Source organism: Anarrhichthys ocellatus, unplaced genomic scaffold (assembly GCF_004355925.1).
Source record: "Anarrhichthys ocellatus isolate YVR2014 unplaced genomic scaffold, GSC_Weel_1.0 scaffold5, whole genome shotgun sequence".
In the NCBI taxonomy this organism is placed as follows: Eukaryota; Metazoa; Chordata; class Actinopteri; order Perciformes; family Anarhichadidae; genus Anarrhichthys; species Anarrhichthys ocellatus.
The window spans coordinates 15,190,294-15,211,880 of NW_022280035.1; the positions used below are offsets into that span (position 1 = coordinate 15,190,294).

Below are 21,587 nucleotides of genomic sequence, written 5' to 3' on the forward strand. Positions count from 1 at the left end.
TGTATGTAGTAAATTTGTGTGTTTATTTGTGTTTGTGTTAGGGTTGGAGGTGTCCTCGGTGACAGCCCGTGTAACAGTAGCTCTGGGAGCCCCCGGCCGGGCTGCTGTACGTGACGCCCACCCTTCAACCCGTGTGCGGTCGTTTTCTTTGAAGAGGGCGCCGTTTTCTCCGCAGAGCCGCGCCGGTGACGCTGCTCCGCGCCCGGGCCACGTGACGAGGCGAAGCGGCCTCTCCTCTCCTCTCCTCGGTCCTTCCTTCCCAGGGTTCAATGAGCGCCGTGTGGCCCCACCCCGTCTCTCTTCAGCGCTGTCTATCTCCTCAATGTAGTGGGCTACTATTTTTGGAGAGAGGGAGAGAGAAAGCGAGAAAATAATAACCTCCAAGAATTGGTTATTCCTGTCTTTCACCTTCCACGACCAGCGGCCAGGAGGGGAGCGGCCTTCGCGGTGGGAATGTGCTGCTACAACAACCCCGCGTCCTATTTTTTTGTAAATGTAAATGCACATGCAGTCTCAAGCCTGTAGCCTGTTTACCCACCTCGGATTCAAGAGGAATATTGATATATATCTGTTTGTATGAGAGCGTGTAGCCTATGTGTGTACACATATACAGGCTACATAAACTGAGCCTGACAGCAGGGGTTGCCTTTTCACCTGCAAGAAACGTGGATACATTTTGAGGGATTTTAGCATCTTGGTCACGTTTCCGTTTTCTTTCCCTTTTTTTAAATTATTATTTTTTTCCTTGAAGAGATTCATCAGAGCCGAGCCGGGAATTAAAAAAAAAAAAAAAGTATCGGTGCGCAGTTTTGGAGGCTCAGTGGTGATGTGAGGGGCTGATAACACATTTCAGCAACAAAAGCGAGGGGCAGAGAGAGAGAGAGAGAGAGAGAGAGCGAGAGAGAGAGAGAGAGAGAGAAGGCCCTTTGGAGGAGAAACACAGCGAGGGACAGCCATCGCAAATGAGGACAAATCGGGGGGTATTGGATCGTTTCGGAGTTGGAGGTGGTGGGGCATCCAGCCGAAAAGACAACCGCAGTGAGTTTGGAGCTGTTTGGGGGTTGATTTGATGCAACGAATGCAAAGGAGCCGGAGGATGACGACGGAAGCAATGAGAATATCACACATGTAGCTCGTTGGGGTGTTAATATTATTTTCCTTCCCCCTGTCTTGCTGCCTCCCCCACCCACCCACCCACCCTCCGACCAAGACAGCCGTCGGGGAGACGGAGACATAGATAGAGAGAATAAGTGCACGCCTTTGGAAATGTTTATCATGAAAGAAGACGCGGAAACGAGCCGCGCCACAGCACGGGCGAGGTTTTCGGACACGCCGAGTTCGGCTCCTTGTCACGGGCAGCAGTGAGACGCAAGACCCGGGCTTTTGGAGATGCAAATTAGGCTGTTTGTTCTGCCTCCGTTCGAGGTGAAACACACCGATTTTTTTGGCGTCTTAACAAACGTTGTGGATTACAAGTGTTAACGTGACACGGTTGACGGGGGGCAGAGAGTGGGAAAGCAAAAACAAACACAAAAAAAAACTACACTGCATGTGAAGGAGGAAAAAGCTCGAGCAGGATTCAAGCTAACTGAGAAGGCGGCCTCGGTGTCGTCAGCCACAGTATCCTGCCCTTTCTCTGACAGCAGAATACGCGTTATGGACACATAATTCCTACAGTGCTGCACCACGGACAGTTTTTGGAGCAGGCCAGGGACGTTACACGGCGTACATGTGGGTGGCATTGCTACCGAATCCGCATGTCAAACGAGGGAACTAGACTAGTTTAGTTTATTTATTTATTTTTCTTTCAACATAACCACCTCCACTTCTTCTTCCACCTCCTCCCCTGGACCCCCTTTTTTTCTTTTTCTTGCGGGAAGATGGGTTGTTTGGGCAACAGTAAGACTGAAGACCAGAGAAATGAGGAGAAGGCACAAAGAGAAGCAAACAAAAAGATAGACAAGCAGCTCCAGAAAGACAAACAGATATACAGAGCAACACACAGACTACTACTTTTAGGTGAGTTTGATTTGTGATTTTGTTCTCTATGCTTGCTGCTTTACAGGCAGGTTCTCTGTCTGCACAGTTGAGGCCTCCCGCCTCCCTGCATAACCTTCTGGGATGTTGTTTTGGGAAACATTGTCAACAGTGTGACTTTGCCATTGCATAAGGCTAAAAATGCAGCTCTGTGCCGGGTTTTCAGCATGTTACTGTCAAATTAGCAGTCTACCATTGGCAACAACAAAACATACTGAGGCAGAGTCAATAGGTTGGTTTGGGAGCGTATATAGTGATGTCGAGGTAAATATATAAGTAGCGTGAACTGCTGTCAGTGATCATCATAGGAGAAACAACCACTTGCATCAATAATAACTGAATTTATTGTCATTTATGCATGTATTTAAACAGAACATATATCATCAGCTGGACCACATAACATGCTGTGCAGTGCATTATTAGTTTTGCATGTAGGCCTGAAAATTTAACACTAGGTTACCATTACCTGCCAGTTTGTGGGAGTGTAGCCCCCATACAGTGTCTTAAGAGAGTAGTGACTGTAAGAGAAATCCCAGAGACCTACCTAATGTAGACGTGAACATGTATAAGACTCAACATGTGGTTGTGTGTGTCAGAGAGTGAACTGGAGGTGGGCTGGGTCTCTACATTACATAAGAGACAAATAAGAGTGTCTTAACTTTCCCTGCCGTGCTCCCTTCTGTACCCTCCTCATATGTCCTTTCGCAGCAGGCTCACCACTTCTAAGAAGCCGTGGTGTTCTTTGTCAAAATCATAATATTTGATTGCCGAGATGCCAGCGAGGGTGCGTATTGTACGACACGCCTGTATTTATGTTGGGGAGGAAGTTGTGGTGACTTAAGGAAAGCAGAAGGACGGGGACCCACATGGAAACCAAAACAAAGATGTCTGCTGTCGTCTTTCTTTTATGTCATCTACCAGTTTGAGTTCATCACAGACCTGCAGGCTGGTGTTTGTGATTCTGCATGTTTTGGATGATCTGTTTAAATGGCAAATGAAGCACAAAAGAGTCGCTCAACTCAAACCTGGTGCAGCTGAAAACCTGAATGCTTTGTTTGTATCCATGTTGGGGGGGGGGGGAAGAAATGTAGTACAATCTACATTCTAACCAATGCCATTAAGAATGTAGCATCGAAAGTGTCTCGAAGCAAAACATGGTCAGTTGCTGCGTCGATCTGTACGCTCATTGTAGTTGGCACACACACACACACACACACACATTGTGGCCATCTATTTGCAGTGTGTGTCTGTCCACCACGATGAACTTGTTGATCATTGGATTATGTTGCTCAGCAAAATTGTAACATGCAACTACAACTACACTGGTTATTGGATTAAACAGATCACCCAATTAACGTGTTAATGGGTTTGTGGCTCATGTTAGTAAAGTTTGCTTCACTTTAAAGAGTGACGCCTACAAAAGGAGTGGTGTTCACAAAGTATGTGGTGTATTGAGAGCTAGCAGCTACTTTGTCAAGATAGGACTTAAAATAACATGTTTACATACTAGAGTCTCTATACTGAAGATGTGATGACCTTCAAGTAATATTATTGCAGGTATTTTAATTGACGGCACGATTCTAACGCTTTATCGCCCCAATATTTGCAAAGCAAAGGGGCAATCCTGTCTGCACAAAGCTCTGCGACTGGAATTTTATTTGCTGTAAATGTTAAATTGACTAACAGTGTTGCATCCTTCCCCAGAGATCTCGTACATTTGAGTTGATCAGAGTTCATGACTTTTATCTGACGTGTTGCACTGTTTACATCTGTGTCTGCTTTACGGTGGTAACTTGATATGCCGTGTATTTCCATGTCTCCGGGTTCAGAAGAGACATTCATCAAGGACACGTTCAGCGAAGTTGTCATTAAGGTTATCGATCCTTCAGAGGGGACAACATCCACTAGCAGCCATGCTAGCTTTCAACATAACGTGATGATGAGTTTTCTGATTTGTTTCATAAATTCTCTCGTGAAATAAACAACTATATTGAGAATACAATAGTATCATCCCTGACCTCTGTACCTGGTCTGTTTCATGTCGGAAGAGAAATACACACAGTTTGGGACTTTTTTAAATTGAGGTTATTTCGGAGTCATATAAGCAACTTTCAGCAGCCTGTTTGATGCATCACTGATGGCCAGAATCCTCTTATAGCATTGGAAAGTTTTACTTTTGCCGATGGTTTGCTTTGTAATCCAGCTTAACTTCTCAAATGCATCAATGTGTAATGCTGTCTCAACAAACAGCTGTACAACAACTTTGCACTGATTTTTTTTAAAAATTTGAAATTCTAAATGTATGATCTGGAAGTATCTTTTAATATAATCAATGTAGAGACAAAGACTCTGACCAAGCATTGCGGGCCAGTTTTTGTGTGCTTATCTGTTTTTAATGCTTTGTGCTATGGACACACTTCTGATACTCAAAAAGATTAAGGTTCACGCATCAAACATGCAACCCATCGCACACAAGAGGGACACGCTATGCTATTGTTCTTTACTCTATCGTGTTGGTATTTCGCAAGATGCTGTGGCATTTCTGCTTCATCTTGTAGTGAGAGAGAGAGAGGAGAGCTGACATTATGACATGAGGTCATCTGTTAGATTTGAGAGAATGATGTTTTGAGTTCATGGTATGTGCTGTAACTTGCTGAGCCACCAAAATGCCCAAATCCCAGACTCTTCTGTGACTTGTCTGATAATGTGCCCGACTACCACAAATGCGTCTCGTGGGTGGGGAACGTTGGCTATTAAACAACCGTTGCAAACCGCCAACAATAGGATTGTCATTAGATGGCTGTTATTTGGAAATGGTTTTTGCCTTTACCAAACATCATAGATATACTCGAGAAATCCAACTTGACCAACATTTATGTCTCCTTTCTGAAATCTCTCTCCTTTCTGAAATCTCACACCTACGTCTTCATATCAAATCTTAATATTGGGAGACTATTCTCAGCTATAATCCAGTTTTCACAGGGTTGTTGGAAAAAGGTGTCGGTACATGCATTTATCAGAACTCCAAAAGTCACCAAAATCTCCAGCGCGTCTGCGTGGAACATACATAGCAGCATGTCCATCCAAACATGTCCCTTAGTCGCACGTTAAGCTGTTTTTATAGATTTGGCTAAACATGACCAACATTGTCAGAAAGTGAGACATGTGGCGATACAGCTAGCTGTAATAATTTAGACGTACTGGATTGAAAATGATCATTTATTAGTTTATTTAACAGATACACTGCTGTAAATGCATCAGAGAGAAGTGGCTATTTTCCATCTGTAGTCCCTGTACTGATGTTACACACTACCTATGAGAGATTTAAATTAAGACAGTTATTGAAATGGTCTATAAGCAAAAAGAACAATGTTAATGTTAGTAATGTAAATCATGAACCTCACTGTCTTCACTTTTAAGAAAAAGACTATTAGCTTGAATAGCTTCTTGGGATTAATATTATGGCAGATAGGTGCATTATTTAACTTCACATACAACTTTATTTTGGATTCTACATAAACTGTACAACTTATTTGGATCCCTTGCTCAAATAATTAAAAGTTTGAGTCATTGTTAATCTAACCTTCTAAAGATCAGATGAAGATAAAAATAAGAGGCGACCGCTGAATGAAAGGAACAAAAACAGGTTTAAGGTCTGAGACAGGAAAGGCATTGGGCCGTGTGAGAACTGAACTTGTTGAGCTTTAAGCGGCTCCCGCTCAGCAGTTGAACATACTGCAGGCGTTGCGTTACAGAGCCAGAGATGTGAGTTTCGTTCTCACAGCAGCGCAGGCCATCCACAGACCTGCAGCATACAGCTAACCTGCTAGCAATGCTGAACCAGCTCGTCTCTCATAATGCCTTTTAGCAACATTCAGAATGTTTGCAGTTTACTGTTCGTTGACTGCAAATGCCACACAGACAATAACGGTGATCACATTTTCCTCACGGGACATAAAGACATGAAGAACTCTTTTTTTTTTTTTTTTTTTTTTTATTCTACACCTGCTTTTTGACGGGGAAATATTTAACCCCACTTTTCAGGGAAAAGTCTAAAGGCAGTCATCATCATGTCTCAATCTCGTGATTCTGATCACAGTATCAAGTGGCTATTATTTCAGCCATGACCATGCAGCACTGTCCTTGCCTCTGCTCCCGGTTTTGCCAAATAATGTCACAGTCGTGTGTGGAATCGGCTGTTTGTTCATTGAAAATGTCCTGTTGGGCAGAGTGATTTACAGCCGATGCAGCTTATGAAAATACCTTTTAGTGAGGTACAGAAAATGGGACTACTGTAAACATACTGTAGAGTGACATTTCAGACAAATGTGTATGGTCAATATCTCGTGTGTGTGTGGGGGGGTGGGGTCTTGTTTCACATGTCAACAGATTCCTAATATTTCTTCTTTCATCTCTGTCTCCCAGGAGCTGGAGAGTCAGGAAAGAGCACCATAGTGAAACAGATGAGGATCCTTCATGTCAACGGCTTCAATGCAGAGTGAGTACGATATGAGTGAAGTCTTACTTCTAAAGTAGCCCAACACGAGGACGCATCCAAAGTCGGTTGCAATATTAATCAATTGGCCAGCATGCAATGGATTGCAATATGCTGATGGCCACTTTTGGAGGAGCCTTTAAAATGAGACGGTTCCGTAAACCAATCCTCATGATGTGCTTGTTGTGTGAAGTGTGGACTTCACAGGAATTTTAAATGCAGTCTTAAGGTTTACTTAAGACTGTATCTCCGTAAGGAGAACATGTAATGCTGAATGAATTGGGTTAACATTTGTTTAGTTTCCAAACGCTGATCTCCATGGTGTCGGCAACTATATCTTCCAATAAACTTTGTTGGAGACATGCAAAGCCTTCTGGGAACTGTAGTTGGTAAACGCTGATGATTGTTGTATCTTAGTTAAAATAAGGTATTGATAAGTATAGGAGTAGATGCCCATTAAGCTTAAAATAGAACAGAATATCATGGCTGTAGTTTTCAGAAACATCTGTGCAACAAACCCAAGATGCAGGCCAGCAGCTTGTGGGTCTCCACATGACAAACAGAAACCTGTTCTATTAAACCTGGATCCTGAGGCAGGACATACATTTACTGCTGTTGGACTGAACAAGTTCAATAATGGCTGCCATAAAAGATTTTGGGTGAATGGATTGAGTGTTGTGGTAACCTAAAGGTCAGAGTAATTGGCTTGTGACCGGAAGGCTGCTGGTTCCAAGTGCTGGCCCGATTTAAAGAATGACCGGAATGACTGACTCAGCTCTCGCTATTCTTCTCAACTATGACTGAGCTGCCTTTAGACAAGGCATATAACTGCCAACCTCATCACTGGAGCTGTTAAGTGGTCAAAACTAGGAGCTGGGAAGTGTGTATGCATGGGCCATTTGTTTTATGGCTGAAGAAGCTCTCATAAACCCAAAAATAGTTCAATTTTTACAGCCCGTAAAACCAAAACAATCAGCTGAAAGACACTAAACGTTAGTTCCAGCTATGCATGTGCTTTCAGCTGCCTCACTTATACCGTCTACTTCAATACAAGGAACATTAATTTAATTATATATCATAAGATTTTGCAGACAAATTTATTTAGTGACGTACTGAATTATAACAAAATTGTAATTACTGTGATATTGAATTCAATCCCTTTCATCTGCATTTCTTCACCTTAACTTACTCTCACCAGACGCCATCAATGAAGCATGTCCTGTCATGTCTCTCCAACCACACACAGGCATGCAGTCGTACTCTCATGATTGGAGAGTACACACACGCACACACACACGACCATGTGATTTTTAATGACTATCAGGTTGAAAAAGTAAACAAGGCCTTCTCAATTCCCCTCCGAACCCAATAAACTCTTTTCTCTCTCTGTCTGTCAACATTAATCAATGAGCATTACACAACTTTAATAAAAAGTAGTAGTTGTATTGTAAGTCTGCAGGCCTTTTCAGTCTAATACATAAAGTAAAATGGTTTTAGTGGGAATGCAACCACTCACTATAGTGTGTGTGTTTATGCGTTTGCATTTTATAAGAGGTTTTGTGTATTTTGAGTTAGTGTGACAGAATACGTTGTCCTTATTGACCTGTTCATGTTCTTCCAGATGTAAATTTCAGATCATCTGTGCTCTTCCCTGATCTTCACCCGTATTGAACATGATCTCGCCTTTAGCCCACGTGTTAGCAATTAGCTTTACGAAGAGCCTGCGCTACTTGAGCTTCTTTGACTGTGGGTGGCGATATTGACATGACTGCAGCTGCATGTCTAAACTGCTATTACAATTGCTTTCCTTCTGTAGTTCTCTCTGTGGACAATCTGCAGCCTGCTACATATAAGTGGAAGCATTTGTGAGCGAGTAAGAAACCACTTCCAATCGGATGCAAACACGCAGCTCCAACCTGGACTGTGAGCAGTGACTCTCTCATAGAGTTGACCGGTTAGGTGGCATTGTGAAGGAATTGTGCAGCCTCAGTTTTTGGTAACCAAATGGATGAGTCAAACTAATGAATGCAAATTGCACTGGTGTAAAGACATTGTTAAACATTGCATCAGTTTGGTTGAGTGCAGCAGAGTTCCTTGTGGAAAATGTTTAAAAACTGGCACAGACCAAAGAGGCCCATCTTGCCCTTTGTCACTGACACAGAACTATTGTAAACACAATGCGCTGTTGTCCTGGCAGGCTCAAGGTGAAAGATAGACTCACTTGCTCTCTGGTTGCCTTTTAATACAAACATTTCTGTCACAGAGAGTTCAAATGTCTTGTACAAACAGCTATCCTTCACAGCAGACAGACATAATTTCTCCAGCACGCATGCCAATGAAGGTCTGTTTACCCGTCCCAGATCAAAAACAGTCTCCCTGCAGCTCACTGAAGTGCACCATGTCACTGTAACATGGAACTCCTTTCCTTTTTTTTTTTTTTTTTTTTTTTTTTTTAAATTTTTTTTTTTTTTGCCTGCACTAAAACAATACTTTCTAATTAAACCCTCTTTTGTGACCAAAACAAGAGCACGCCATCTATGATGGCTGGTTATAAACAGCGCTGACAGTTTGAAGGATCCCTTCATTCGACTGATATGTGTGTGTGTGTGAGTGTGTGTGTGTGTGTGTGTATATATATGTATATGTGTGTATATATGTATGACTAAAAACCTGCATCAGGATCCACAGAGTACCTCTTTCTTTCCTCATATTCCTTCTTTGTGAGGACACTCCCAAGTCTGTGTGTTACTGCTGTACGTCAATAATCCCTCACATGATCATCACTGAATCTGTGTGTCTGTTTCAGAGAGAAGAAGCAGAAAATTCACGACATCAAGAATAACATTAAAGAGGCTATTGAGGTAAGTGGCAAAAAACACCAAAGCAGCACCAAATACTTAGTTCATAAATCCTGTCCCTCTTCAGTCTCTCTGTCATCCTCACTTAAATGTATTTTGTGTGTTTGTGATAGACCATAGTAACCGCGATGAGCACCCTGGCACCACCGGTACAGTTGGCATGCCCACAGAGCCAGTACCGGATCGAATACGTGCTCAACCTCGTCAACCAGAAGGACTTTGAGTTTCCCTCTGTGAGTAGTACAATATCAGAACACACACACACACACACACACACACACACACACACACACACACACACACACACAGGCATATCAAACAGCACAAAGAACACAACACCGTATTCTTATTTTTGCCCTTTTACCGTGTGGCCTACAGTTTAAACTTCAATTAGAACTACCACGTAGTTAAAGTTTTATATACTGCACTTGCAGTAGTTGTTTAAGCGTGTAGTTTTTTTGATGCAAAATTCAAAGATTGAACATTTCAGGTGCACCCGCTAGTAGTTACAGTGACATTGTGGCCGATATAATCCATTATCAACAGGTGCAGGTATCCTCAGCTGTGTGTTTCAGTGTCTGATGGTAGGTAGTAATAGTCCCAAAATCCCAGGTGATAATCCCTCGACGCAGGTAGCAAACACTGAGGTTTACTAATGACATGGTGGTTAAAGTCTTTGTGAGTTTAGTTTTCTCAGGGGGACATTACTAATTGTCTGAGCCAAGAGACTAAACCTGGAAGTCTGAGTCTCACTGTTTATCCACACCTGCGGGGCCGAATTCACTTTTCCGTTCCCTAAGTCATGTATGAATAGAAGATGTAGTTTCAATTTTTAGCAATGGGAATTAATTTCCTTTTAACATCTTGCCACCACGTTACTCGGCATATGTCCGTTATGTTGTCATTGAGGTATCAGTCCGCCAGTTAATGATAAAATCTTTAAAATTACACCAGAGGTCCTCCTCATACAGTACATGTTTGAATTTTGGAGTAAATTAGAGAGAAATAAAAACATGTTTCCCTGAAAATACTGCAGTTTGTTGAGCAACCATATCAGTGTTTTAAATGTTACGCCCATTTATCATAAACCGTATTTTAAACACATTTGCTTGGAAGTGTGAATTATTTTGAACAGTCTGCACTTCCTTGTGGGAAACTAGAGTCCTGAGAGCTGTCAGCTGAGCAGTATTGTTATCACAACCTCTTGTTTGTTTGCTTTTAAGGAGCACTATAATCTGTGCTTGAACTACATTTCCACACTGTGATCATTTAGATTTAGATTTCCTTTTTTAAAACAGATGTTCACACTGTTGATGGGAAATGATTTTCATACCAATCCAAACTGAATGGAAACAAATCAACGCCCGAAATGTCACACATTCAGAAGTCTGAACAACTCTGTTGCTGTAGTCGGCAGCAATGTAATGTTGTGATTTGTAGTAAATGAGCTAAAACACATAAAAACACTGGCCTCGTCCTTCAGTGCTTCGAGGGCACAGAGTTCATGTTAATGGCGTCCATGGCTTATGGGAAGATGAGTATTCTTGACTCACCTGCTAATTAATGCATTCGTTGGTTTTAGGGCTGGGCGGTATACTGGTTTTAATTTCCCGTACGATATGAATTTTTCATATACCGTCATACCGGTGCACAGCCGAGGCAACTTCTGTCGCTCTTCAACAGGCAGTAAAATATATTGTTCGCCGCTGAGAGCGCTGCGGTCAGAGCTAGTTGTCTTAACTGTATTGAGAGGGAACCCTAGTCATGGTCATAACTTTATAATAACAATTAACAACCCACAACTAATGCTCTTTAACAGGGCAAAACACCACGACACAACAGTTTGTGACACAAACAATTTGTAACACTAATAATTGTACATTTATAAAATTTCCCTGCCAAACTGCATGCTGGGTAAAGCTCGCTAACAGTCTGCTAACAGCTGGGAGAGGCTCTGTCTCTCCAGTAACGTTACATTAAAGAACAGAAAAGAGCGATGCAGGATGAACAAAGATCGAACAACAAAAGGTATTTTGGTTAGACATATGCAACGCTGATTACCGTGTAATATGTGTGGTATTTGTTATAAATGTAATGTTACGTTGGTACATAGAGGGTGATAAGAAGCTGTACATGGAGGGACTTAGGACCCAGGGGAATGTAGGTGAAGGAAACAGGAAGTGACGGAACGGAAGACACGCCACACAAACAGCTGTTCACCGCTCGCTGGCCGGTTGACTGGCAGGTTCTTTTCGGTGTTAATTAATTAATGCTTTAACGCGAAGGAAAAAAAATCCCGTGATATACCGTGAAACCGACAGAATCTTACAAAATACCGTGATATGCATTTTTGGTCATACCGCCCAGCCCTAGTTGGCGTAATTACCTAATTAGCGTAAATGCTTGCATTTAATGTAAGATTTAGATTACGGACCTCAGGCAGCGAAAGCGCCTCTTGTTTCGTTCCAAACAGATGAAGACCTTCAGCAAACCGGGTGAACTGTCCTTACCGAACTAGTGCCCACACATGAGCCCCTGCTGAAGTGTCCTTGAGCAAGACACTTGTTGCTTTCCAGCCCTAATGGTTCTGTTTTTAAACCGATGCTGCACTCTGACCTCCTTGTGGGGATTGATGGTGTCTCATCGCACATCAAGGATTTATTTCTTCCTGGCTGCCCAGTTTGAAAGTTTGTTGTCGTTCTGTAACAGTAAAGAAAGAGAGAGGAAGAAAGGGAGGCTGTGAAAGAGGGAGTGTGTTACATCAAGGGAGGAAGAGTGAATAGCATGACTGATTATAAAAGAGCGCTCTGTTAGTAAACACATGATGAGTTTGCTGTCATGGAAAAACTGCACAATGAAAGAATTTTTTTTTTTTTTTTTTTTTTTTTTTTTTTTTTTTTTTTTTTTTACACACACAAGTGACGATGCAGCTGACGAGATTCCTCTCGCTAACAGGTCGTTAACGTTGCAATTAAAGGCACAAAGCGAGTGGTAGTGAAGCAACTGAGCCAAACAAGGGTGTAGAACGATGATTAGATCAGCTGATTAGTTAATCATCAGAACATTCATTTGTAACTACTGCGATAATCAAGTAATTGTATGCCAAACATTTTTATTAATAACGATTTCATTCATGATCACAAAGCAAAAGAGGTAAAAGGAAGGAAAATGAGATGTAGGCTGTGTAACCTGGGCCTTTACATAAATACAACTTGTTGCACACCATGTTACTTTAGAGATACAAGAATGCAGAGACTGATGTATAGACGCTACAATCCAGCAAACAGGCTTTATATAACTCTGAGGTTTAGCTATATTAGCTAAACAAAAAATCTGTTGAATTTTTCAGTTGCTGTCATGGTTCATCTCTGGCCCTTAATATTCACACACACACACACACACACACACACACAGTTTTACTTTACAGTGGATGGTTTTAATTGATTTTCTCTTCACTTATGATAAACTATACAGAAATGGATTAAATATAAGTTACTTATGGAAGATAATGATCAAATTTATATCCACAGGGTTCAAAACTATTAGAGGGCAGCACATGTATAGACAAGTCAAGTGACCATCTTCACCAGATGCATTGATTTCATTTATTTACCCACATGGTGGCTTTCTCTGCTAATTAATTTATAGTAAGTAAGCAGACAGCAAACTGTCTTACTCAGCAACACTTCAGCTGCTACAGGAATCAAATGTGTGAGTGTTCCTCTGCGGGAGGCTCTCTTTAACCACCAAATCACCCTGCTGCCCCAGGAATTCCACTCGTGCAGAGCTGTTGGGAAGCAATTATTTGTTTACGGCTGCAATTTGGCTTTACTTGGTTGACTTGCTTATGACGAGCATGGCATAGTTTCCAAGTTACAAAACAGGGTGGCGAAAGTCTATTCTGCTTTTCAATCTACTTGAGAGACTCCACACTGGATGTGGATGTCAATTTCATTGTCTGTTTTTGCATTTTCGGTTCTTAAATTTAGTCCCGTAAGTATTTCTTACAAAGGATTACAATTTCACTGCCCTCTTCTTCTTGCTTTTTGGTTTCCAACTCACATCCCTGTCTTGTGTTTGTTTCAAGGAGCTAAATGGAAAGTTGTGTGTGTGTGTGTCTGCGTATCTGTGACTCGGCGTGTATTGGTCTGGAGGTTGTGATGGGGATGTAAGCATCTATGCAAGGTTAGACCAGAAAATCAGCACCTAAGGCAAACAAGAGCATATGACCCAGCGTGTGACACCCCAACACTGAGGTGTGTGTGTGTGTGTGTGACACTGTGACACTGTTCATTTATCTGGTTGTCTTTTATGCTTTACTAAACATGGGATAGCAGATCATTACACATAGCTAATTGATCTATTCCGTTCTAGTTTTACATAATTGATATAAATGTGTGTGTACAAGGGCCAGACAGACGGGTGTCTGTGTATTCCCACTCTGAAACAAGGAAGTAGCCAGTGTTTGTGTCAGTGAGTAGTGGTGCAACGGATCATAAAACGATTCGGATCAGCACAAAAGAAAAAAGGAAACGAATATAACTTTTAGCTGCTGATACTAATTGCTGATCATTGATGATCCATATTGACAGATACAGATCCATTTGTTGTTTGATTATAGCAGCTGGTCTACAAGGCTCCAGACTATTTCTTTTTTTGCCACTGTCCCAAAAATTATTAAGTCTGTAAACCATCAAAAATTCTAAATGTTATCCTTTTACTTTGTTATAGTCATCTAGAGTGTGTTTTTTTTTTTTCTAAATAGAAACACACAATTCAAATGATAAGGAAATAAAATATTGTATTTTTATGGATTAAAACTAATCTTATCATTAGTAGTTTTAATGATGTATTATAAGCTGCTTAGATAATGTTATAATTTACCTCCGGCCAATTCTCATTTTCACTGAACAGAGCCTGAACGCATCACAATGTAACCCAAAGGAACCGTTGTTTACAATGTAACATCATCAGAGATCGGCGACAAGAAAAGCATGAATGCCGACGTCCTGATTACATATTTTACTTAATATTGGCGGATAACGATCGTCGGTAAAACTTTATTTCACACTGTGATGGTTGACGTTAAACGGTGTAATTAATCCGCGGTTCACATGTGTGTCGATCCGTGAGGGGGGATCCAGACGGATCACGGATCAACAGTGGTCCGTTACACCACTAATGGTGACGTGTCTCTGTTATCCTCCACCGCTATTGACCTTTACAGACATGTACACAGGCATCGCCTCAGCACAACGTACACCGCATGTGGTGTCAACAAAAACGTCTTCGCTCCCGGTGCCCTCAGACACACAAGCCTGCCCTCCTCTCTGTCTTCTCGCTGTCATATTTGGTGTAAGCTGCACCGTAAACAACACAGAATGTCAGTTAACGTTAGTTGACCCTGTTTAATCAAGCTTTAATCAAGATTGCAACTTTTTGCATGTAATTATAACATTGCCACGAGACGAAACCGAGTGTGTTTTTTATGTATTTCTGTTTCCTCCTCAGGAGTTTTACGCCCATGCAAAGACACTGTGGCAGGACGAGGGGGTCAGGGCGTGCTTCGAGAGATCCAACGAGTACCAGCTAATCGACTGTGCACAATAGTAAGTACCAGCTACACGGTGACATGGTCTCTACGCTGAGGTACCAGTTCATTAGGTGCACAGTCCCATTTAATGTGTGTGTGTATTTGTGATAGATCTGCCAATCAGACAGATTGATTTAATTTCAGGCTAGGTGGTGTGCCTCCAGTATAAAATGTACAAAATACATTCTTAGAAGTAAACAGTTCCTGTACAATCACAAAGGTGCTGTAGGATTTGGCTCTTCGGTAACATCTAGTGGCAGCTGTAGGACACCACCACGAGCGTGGTGCCCATTAGGTAACTTCAGAGATATGACTTGAGCCTCCACGTGTACCTAGCACATGTTGTTATAATGTTATTTTACACTGGCATGCAGTGGAAATTAATTCAGGTCAGATTATTCACTGGAGAATTTTTTTTATTTCCTTCCTGTATAAACTGATAAGTGGCATTAAGTCCATGCATAGGTGGTACAAATATAAGCAACATCTTTGCTTGTTCTACCATTATTTTACTCCAAGTCAGTTTGCAACAGTCGACGGATTTTTAGACGTTTTTATCAGTGGAAGCATGGAGAAATGTCAGGAAATGCTCGAAGCCGAGCTGACCAGTTTATGAGGCTGCAGTGTTCACTCAAACACATGAAGCAGCCACTAAAGTCTCTTTATTGATGTACATGTTCAACATCTCAGACTTAATTAATGTCGATACAGTTTCAAATGTGTGTAGTTGACAACACTGCCACCTGTCTTTAAGACTTCTCACTTAGCTGCCTAAGGATCTTTCACCCTGTATAGTCTCCAAAAACATAACCTTTCTCATTGTCAAACTCTAAATGATACATTATGTATTTCATTGCACAAGGGCATCTAAAATGTGTTTTTACAGCTCAGAGTTGACTGGAAATGATAGCTAAGACAAAGCAAAGGCAGGTAAAAACACAGAGAAAGAAGAGAGATTATGGTGGAGTAGTTTTCATGTAACAGCAGCAGTTTGCAGTGTTTGTGAGCAAACATGGCCGAGGCTGAGTCATCTGCAGATCAGAGGATGTTTAAAGGAGAGGGGGTGATGTGTGAGGAGGACTGTGAGCCTGTAGCCTCAACAGGTTTTTACTGGTAAATCTGGTAAGTTAAGTGTAAACTGGTGAATATAACATGCTTTTAATTCAGCACTTTAGGTTGGTGTTATTTAAAGTTTACACGGTGAGAAACTCTCTTCCCCCTATTCCCCCCCCCTCAGGTGGTTGAGATGGTACAGTCCAGTCTTTTGTTCCCTCCCTTCTCTCGCTCACACATTAAAGCATAAACATTCAAACTCATCCTGTTTCTTGCTTTCTTCTTCTCCCAGGGCTTTCTTTTCTACATCTCTGTCTGTCTGTCTGTCTGTCTGTCTGTCTGTCTGTCTGTCTGTCTGCCTGTCGTACTAGATTTGGGAGCTGATAGACTATTATTAGCGCCTGCGGTTGGGTCTCCATGGTAACCATGCTGGAGGCCAGGGCGCAGGGGAGCTATTTTTGAAACGTGCTCTGTAATGTCAGACAGATGGCTCTGTGCTGTCATTCTGTCTGTCTGCCCCTCCTTCACGTGCACTCTCATCTCACCTTTCATGTGCACTTCTTTTTAGCCATTTCTTTTTCACTTTGTTCTTCAGGAATACACAGAAGTCCTTAGACTCTCGTACTGTTGTGAGACGTTCACGGCTCGTTTCCTTTTCCTGTGACCTAGTTCACCTGTGATGCTAAGAACCAGCACTGGGCCACATAACAAGTCCACACCTTAATGAAACCGTTTAGATCTCACAATCTCAGCAGTAATATTATCCCCATAACAGTGTTTTTACAGTCATTTTCTTTTCTTTCTCCTCAGCTTTCTAGACAAGATTGACATTGTGAAACAGAATGACTACACTCCAACAGATCAGGTGGGTGAATCTCACAAAGTTAATATATCCTACACGTGTGTATCTTCTTTTCACACAGAGGTATTTCAAGATGAAGACGGTTTTGAAAGTCTTGTCTATATCATGTCATTAATAAGCAGTCTGTTACGGTTTGGCATCCCTGATAACACTTCCTCGAGTTGAACAACGCACACCCGTGTTTGAGAGTAAATAGAAGTGTTGTGTCTTTATCTGAGTGGTGCGTTTTCTGTTTACATTTTTAACCTGGAGTAGAGCAGCAGAGCTTCTTTATAGTGTTATTAATTAGACATATTTTTCTAAACCATCAAAGATGAATCTTATGGAGTCTTTTAACCCAAGTTGCCCGATACGAGTCTGAAAGTAGGGGCGGAAAATATAAACATCTCGTTTCTCACCCTGACTTGTAAAATACGTTCAGGCCACAGAAGCCATTTGCAGAGTCTAAAGCTTGCTCCAGTTTCGCTGTGTAAGCATTCAAAATCCTGCTGGATGTCTTTATGATCTTAGGAACATTTTTGTTACATTTCCTGTTTGTTTTTTTTACCAGGATTTGCTGCGGTGCAGAGTTCTGACTTCAGGCATCTTTGAGACGAGATTCCAAGTGGACAAAGTTAATTTCCAGTGAGTAAAAACACAGGAAGAAAATGGAAGTGAAACAACAGTATACATTAAAATGTCCTCCATCGCTTCAGTATTAAACACGTACAATGACTCAGGATATAAACAAATGAGAATCTAAGTTCTAGTTTCTCCACATGATGGCAGTATTTGACCCGTCAACACCGCTGTCTCTTGTTCTACACAGTATGTTTGATGTTGGCGGTCAAAGAGACGAACGCAGGAAATGGATTCAGTGCTTTAACGGTAACTTGTGCTTTATTTCTGCTCCCTCTCACTTGCCTCGGCTCTTGTCTTCTTCCGTCCCCGTGTCTGATTTATTTCTGTCCCTCTCTCGTCCTCAGATGTAACGGCCATCATCTTCGTGGTGGCCAGTAGCAGTTACAACATGGTGATCAGAGAGGACAATCAGACCAACCGTTTACAGGAGGCCCTCAACCTCTTCAAGAACATCTGGAACAACAGGTGACGAGACACAGATACTGCATCTGCATGTTGTTTTCTGTCATTCTGTAGAAGTACACATGGTGGGAAAAGTGTGTTTACACAGATTCCCAGTTCCAAACCTTGGAAAGAGTGGACCAATTCTTCCAGTCAGTGAAAACACAGGAGGAAAATGTAAAATGTCTTTGGAAATGTTTTGCTGTCCTGGAAAGTTATTTCAACTTTCTCCTATTGTCCTTTTAGCTTAGATTGAACTAGATTATCATCTGAAAGGGTTAAGTTATGTTCAGGATCATATTAACGTTCAAATGGTAGTTTATGGATGAGAGTATGAACAGGCTGCTCTCGGTTATGTTGTGTGAACGCACCACCGAGTCACATGGTAGCATGTATGCAGGTTAGACTGTCGCATATCACAGAGTTTTAAGGCCTCGGTTAAAATGTATTTGTCCTAGCTCTAAACCCAAACAGTCAAAATGTTCTGAGCCGTTAAGTCTTTTCAGGAAACACAACTCATCTTTCTCCAGTTGGGATCCATCCAGTATTAAGTGTTTTCTAGGAAGCATCTAATGTCATCTGCAGATGGAGCCGTCACCCACTGACCCCCCGTTTGAATTTATTTGTCCAACTCGTAGTGATTTCTTCCTGTGTCTCTGTTCCCACTCGGACCCGGTGCTATAGTTCAGTATGTGATGTTGATTCGTGGTGTTTTGCTCTCCTCAGGTGGCTGCGGACCATTTCTGTCATCTTGTTCCTGAATAAACAGGACCTGTTAGCAGAGAAGGTGCTGGCAGGGAAGTCCAAAATCGAGGAATACTTTCCTGAATTTGCTCGCTACACCACACCTGACGATGGTGAGCAGTTGCCTCCACTTCTGGACACTTTGACCTCATTCGGCCATTAACTTAGACAGGGAGGTGTGAAAGTAGTTAAGAGGTTCACTATAGCTTCTCAGCAGCACTGTTCATATTAGTAGCTGTGCAAATACAGCTGGCCCTTTTCAACTTGTAAATATCTCCTTTGGAAGCTGCTTTTTTTTTTTTTTTTCAGGAAATCATCTAGTTGTTGTTCGTAAAGTAGGGTGACCAGACCAAACTGCCTCAAACTGTCCCAGCTGGAAACTGGTCTCTGAAAAAAACATGCCAAATGTCCCAGTTTTCCACCACCTGTGCCAAATATGTCAGTTTTTAAAGAAATGCCTTGCTTGTCACAATAACACTTTCCTGAGCATACAGAAACATCCCTGTGCTTCCACAGAGATACACCAACACGTACAACGATAGTTCTGCTTTTAATATAAAGTTTTTCCTCTACATTAAAACAGTTCCGCCAAACAATAAATCTGTGAGGTACACTGAGCACAATAGGTCATCCTTGATACACACACACACACACACACACACACACCTGTATGTGAAGGATTTTTACAATGCCGTGGAATATAACTCACTTCCTCAACTTGTTACATAATTACTGACATCATAATGTATTCCTGCTTACTAATGAAAGCCCAGAAAAGCCACCCTGGTTGTTCTATGGTCCATTCGTGTTTGAATATTCTCCACCTGAAAAGATTGCCTATGATAAGAAACGTGGGTTCATTAGCCTCTCCCTCCTCTTCCAGCGACACCGGAGCCTGGAGAAGATCCGCGTGTTACAAGAGCAAAGTACTTCATAAGAGATGAATTCCTGGTAAGTGCTATAAGCATAGGTTTGCTTTTGTGCTCTGTAACATGCAAAATGTAAACAAATCCCATGATAAGACCAAAACCAACAATAAACTGATCACATTAACAAATCTAGTTTGAGAGCTTATTTCTCTCTGTCATACACCTCTATTGTTGTTCAAATTAGAGGTTTATCCCGCATACACTGATCTACTGCTGTAAACACTCACTGCAGCACCAAATGTGTATCAATCCGCGGTGGAAAATAGTCCCAGAGAAATGCACTATTTGCTCCTGTTTGAGTAACGTTTGCTTACAGCTGCATTGCCCAGCTGTTTTAGGAAACTATTTTTTCCTTTTTTTTTTTTTTTTTTAAATGAAAAAGAAAAAAACTATATGCATTTGTGACATGTTTTTAAAAATGTATCTTCAGTAGGAACCACTGGGTCTTTGTGTGTTTGCTTTGCATCGGCTCTCTATTCAAAATAGGAATTGGAGACAGCTGCTGAGACGACAGACAATCAGCAGCTGTGTTAGTCGTACTATACACAGTGAAATAGTTTCTCACTCTTCCTTTCTCCGTCTACAGAGGATCAGTACAGCCAGCGGGGACGGGAGGCACTACTGTTACCCCCACTTCACCTGCGCCGTCGACACGGAAAACATCCGTCGCGTCTTCAACGACTGTCGAGACATCATTCAGCGGATGCACCTGCGACAGTACGAGCTGTTGTGATGGGAGAAAAAAATAAAAAGAAGTGTTCGGCCAAAAACACATGAACTGGACTATGAAAAACCCTGAGTCTCTGAACTCCCCTCTTCCACAAAAGTGTGTGAGCTCTAGTGAAGGAACGGGGGCCAAAACATACACACACACACACACACACACACACACACACAGTTAACACACCCTCAACACAGAACTTCCCCTGATGCAAACTCCCTATCTGCAGTAGACTGAGCTATTTTGATGGAAGGGCTTTTAGGGGTTAACACATGAACGGATTCTGATCTCCACCTTCAGCCATACTCCCAGCTCCACACCTCTCAACATCTATCGTCCCCATACACACACACACACACACACACACGTTCCCCTCACCTTTCTAGAAATGCAGACCGGCCCAGTCTGTGGACCGTATGTGCTGCAGTGTGGAGGCTTGAGAATGTGAGATTTCCCTCTTGTTGAGGCCGGAATAAATAACGGAGCGAGCTACTACTTCAGTGCAACTCGGAAAATGGATAACTGTTGAATTATTGCAAATAGAGAAGGAACATGTCATAGCAGATCAGCTGAACACTGTATCTAACAAGAAAAACTCACAAAAAGCACTGTGCTCAGAACTCAAACCGTGAACACCAATCCTTCCGATCACTTACACACATTCAGAATTTCCACCACAGGATCTGCTCGCACACAGAAACGTATCACACCTGCTTTTAACTGGACTGCACAACCGGTTGGTTCCGGATATGTACTGATCTGCAGACGAGTGGCAGGCTGGTCGAGCTGTCAGCTGATTTTCTCCGGCGCAGTGCTTTGAGATTAAAAGGAGCTGAGTTGACTGCGCAGCTGAGCCCCGAGCAGCAGCGTTGCCACAGACTAAACGGACCAGGGGTGTGTTGTGACCAGTTGGGCTGCAGTGGGGGGGAGGGGGGGACAGGACAGAGCCAACTCCGATGTGAATCCCTGATGGAGTCTTAGACACGTTTGACAGAGACGACGATGACGGTCCCTCGACTTCTCCACAGACCTGTTTTGCCACCTGACTTCGTCTCGTTGGTAGTGGAGCAAAACGTGAGGAGGAAACATTGAGTTTAAAACAAAAAGAAACAACAAAAAAAAGAAAAATACCAACTTTTGTGGAGCTTAACTGATGGAGGGCAGAAAGCATCCTTAAAGAGAGCTCTCGTCTTGTCATGATTGACCCTGTTTTACTGTCTCCACAGCTGTTTT

The 21,587-nt window shown here is 42.1% G+C and overlaps 1 protein-coding gene across 2 annotated transcripts; it reads left to right on the forward strand.

Annotated features, from left to right (window-relative positions):
- The first annotated feature begins 238 nt into the window (after positions 1–238).
- gnas (GNAS complex locus) lies at positions 239–20,901 on the forward strand. Of its 2 annotated transcripts, none has more exons than XM_031845130.1 (12): positions 239–1,038; positions 6,463–6,535; positions 9,339–9,393; positions 9,504–9,623; positions 14,902–14,999; positions 16,847–16,901; positions 17,449–17,522; positions 17,707–17,765; positions 17,864–17,984; positions 18,687–18,817; positions 19,588–19,655; positions 20,220–20,901. In XM_031845130.1, the coding sequence occupies exons 1-12, from the start codon at positions 963–965 to the stop codon at positions 20,364–20,366; spliced, it is 1,077 nt and encodes a 358-aa protein (XP_031700990.1). In that variant the 5' UTR covers positions 239–962; the 3' UTR covers positions 20,367–20,901. The 2 variants fall into 2 exon arrangements, with proteins under 2 accessions (XP_031700990.1, XP_031700989.1); XM_031845129.1 differs by having other exon boundaries at positions 952–2,019.
- Positions 20,902–21,587: the final 686 nt, after the last annotated feature.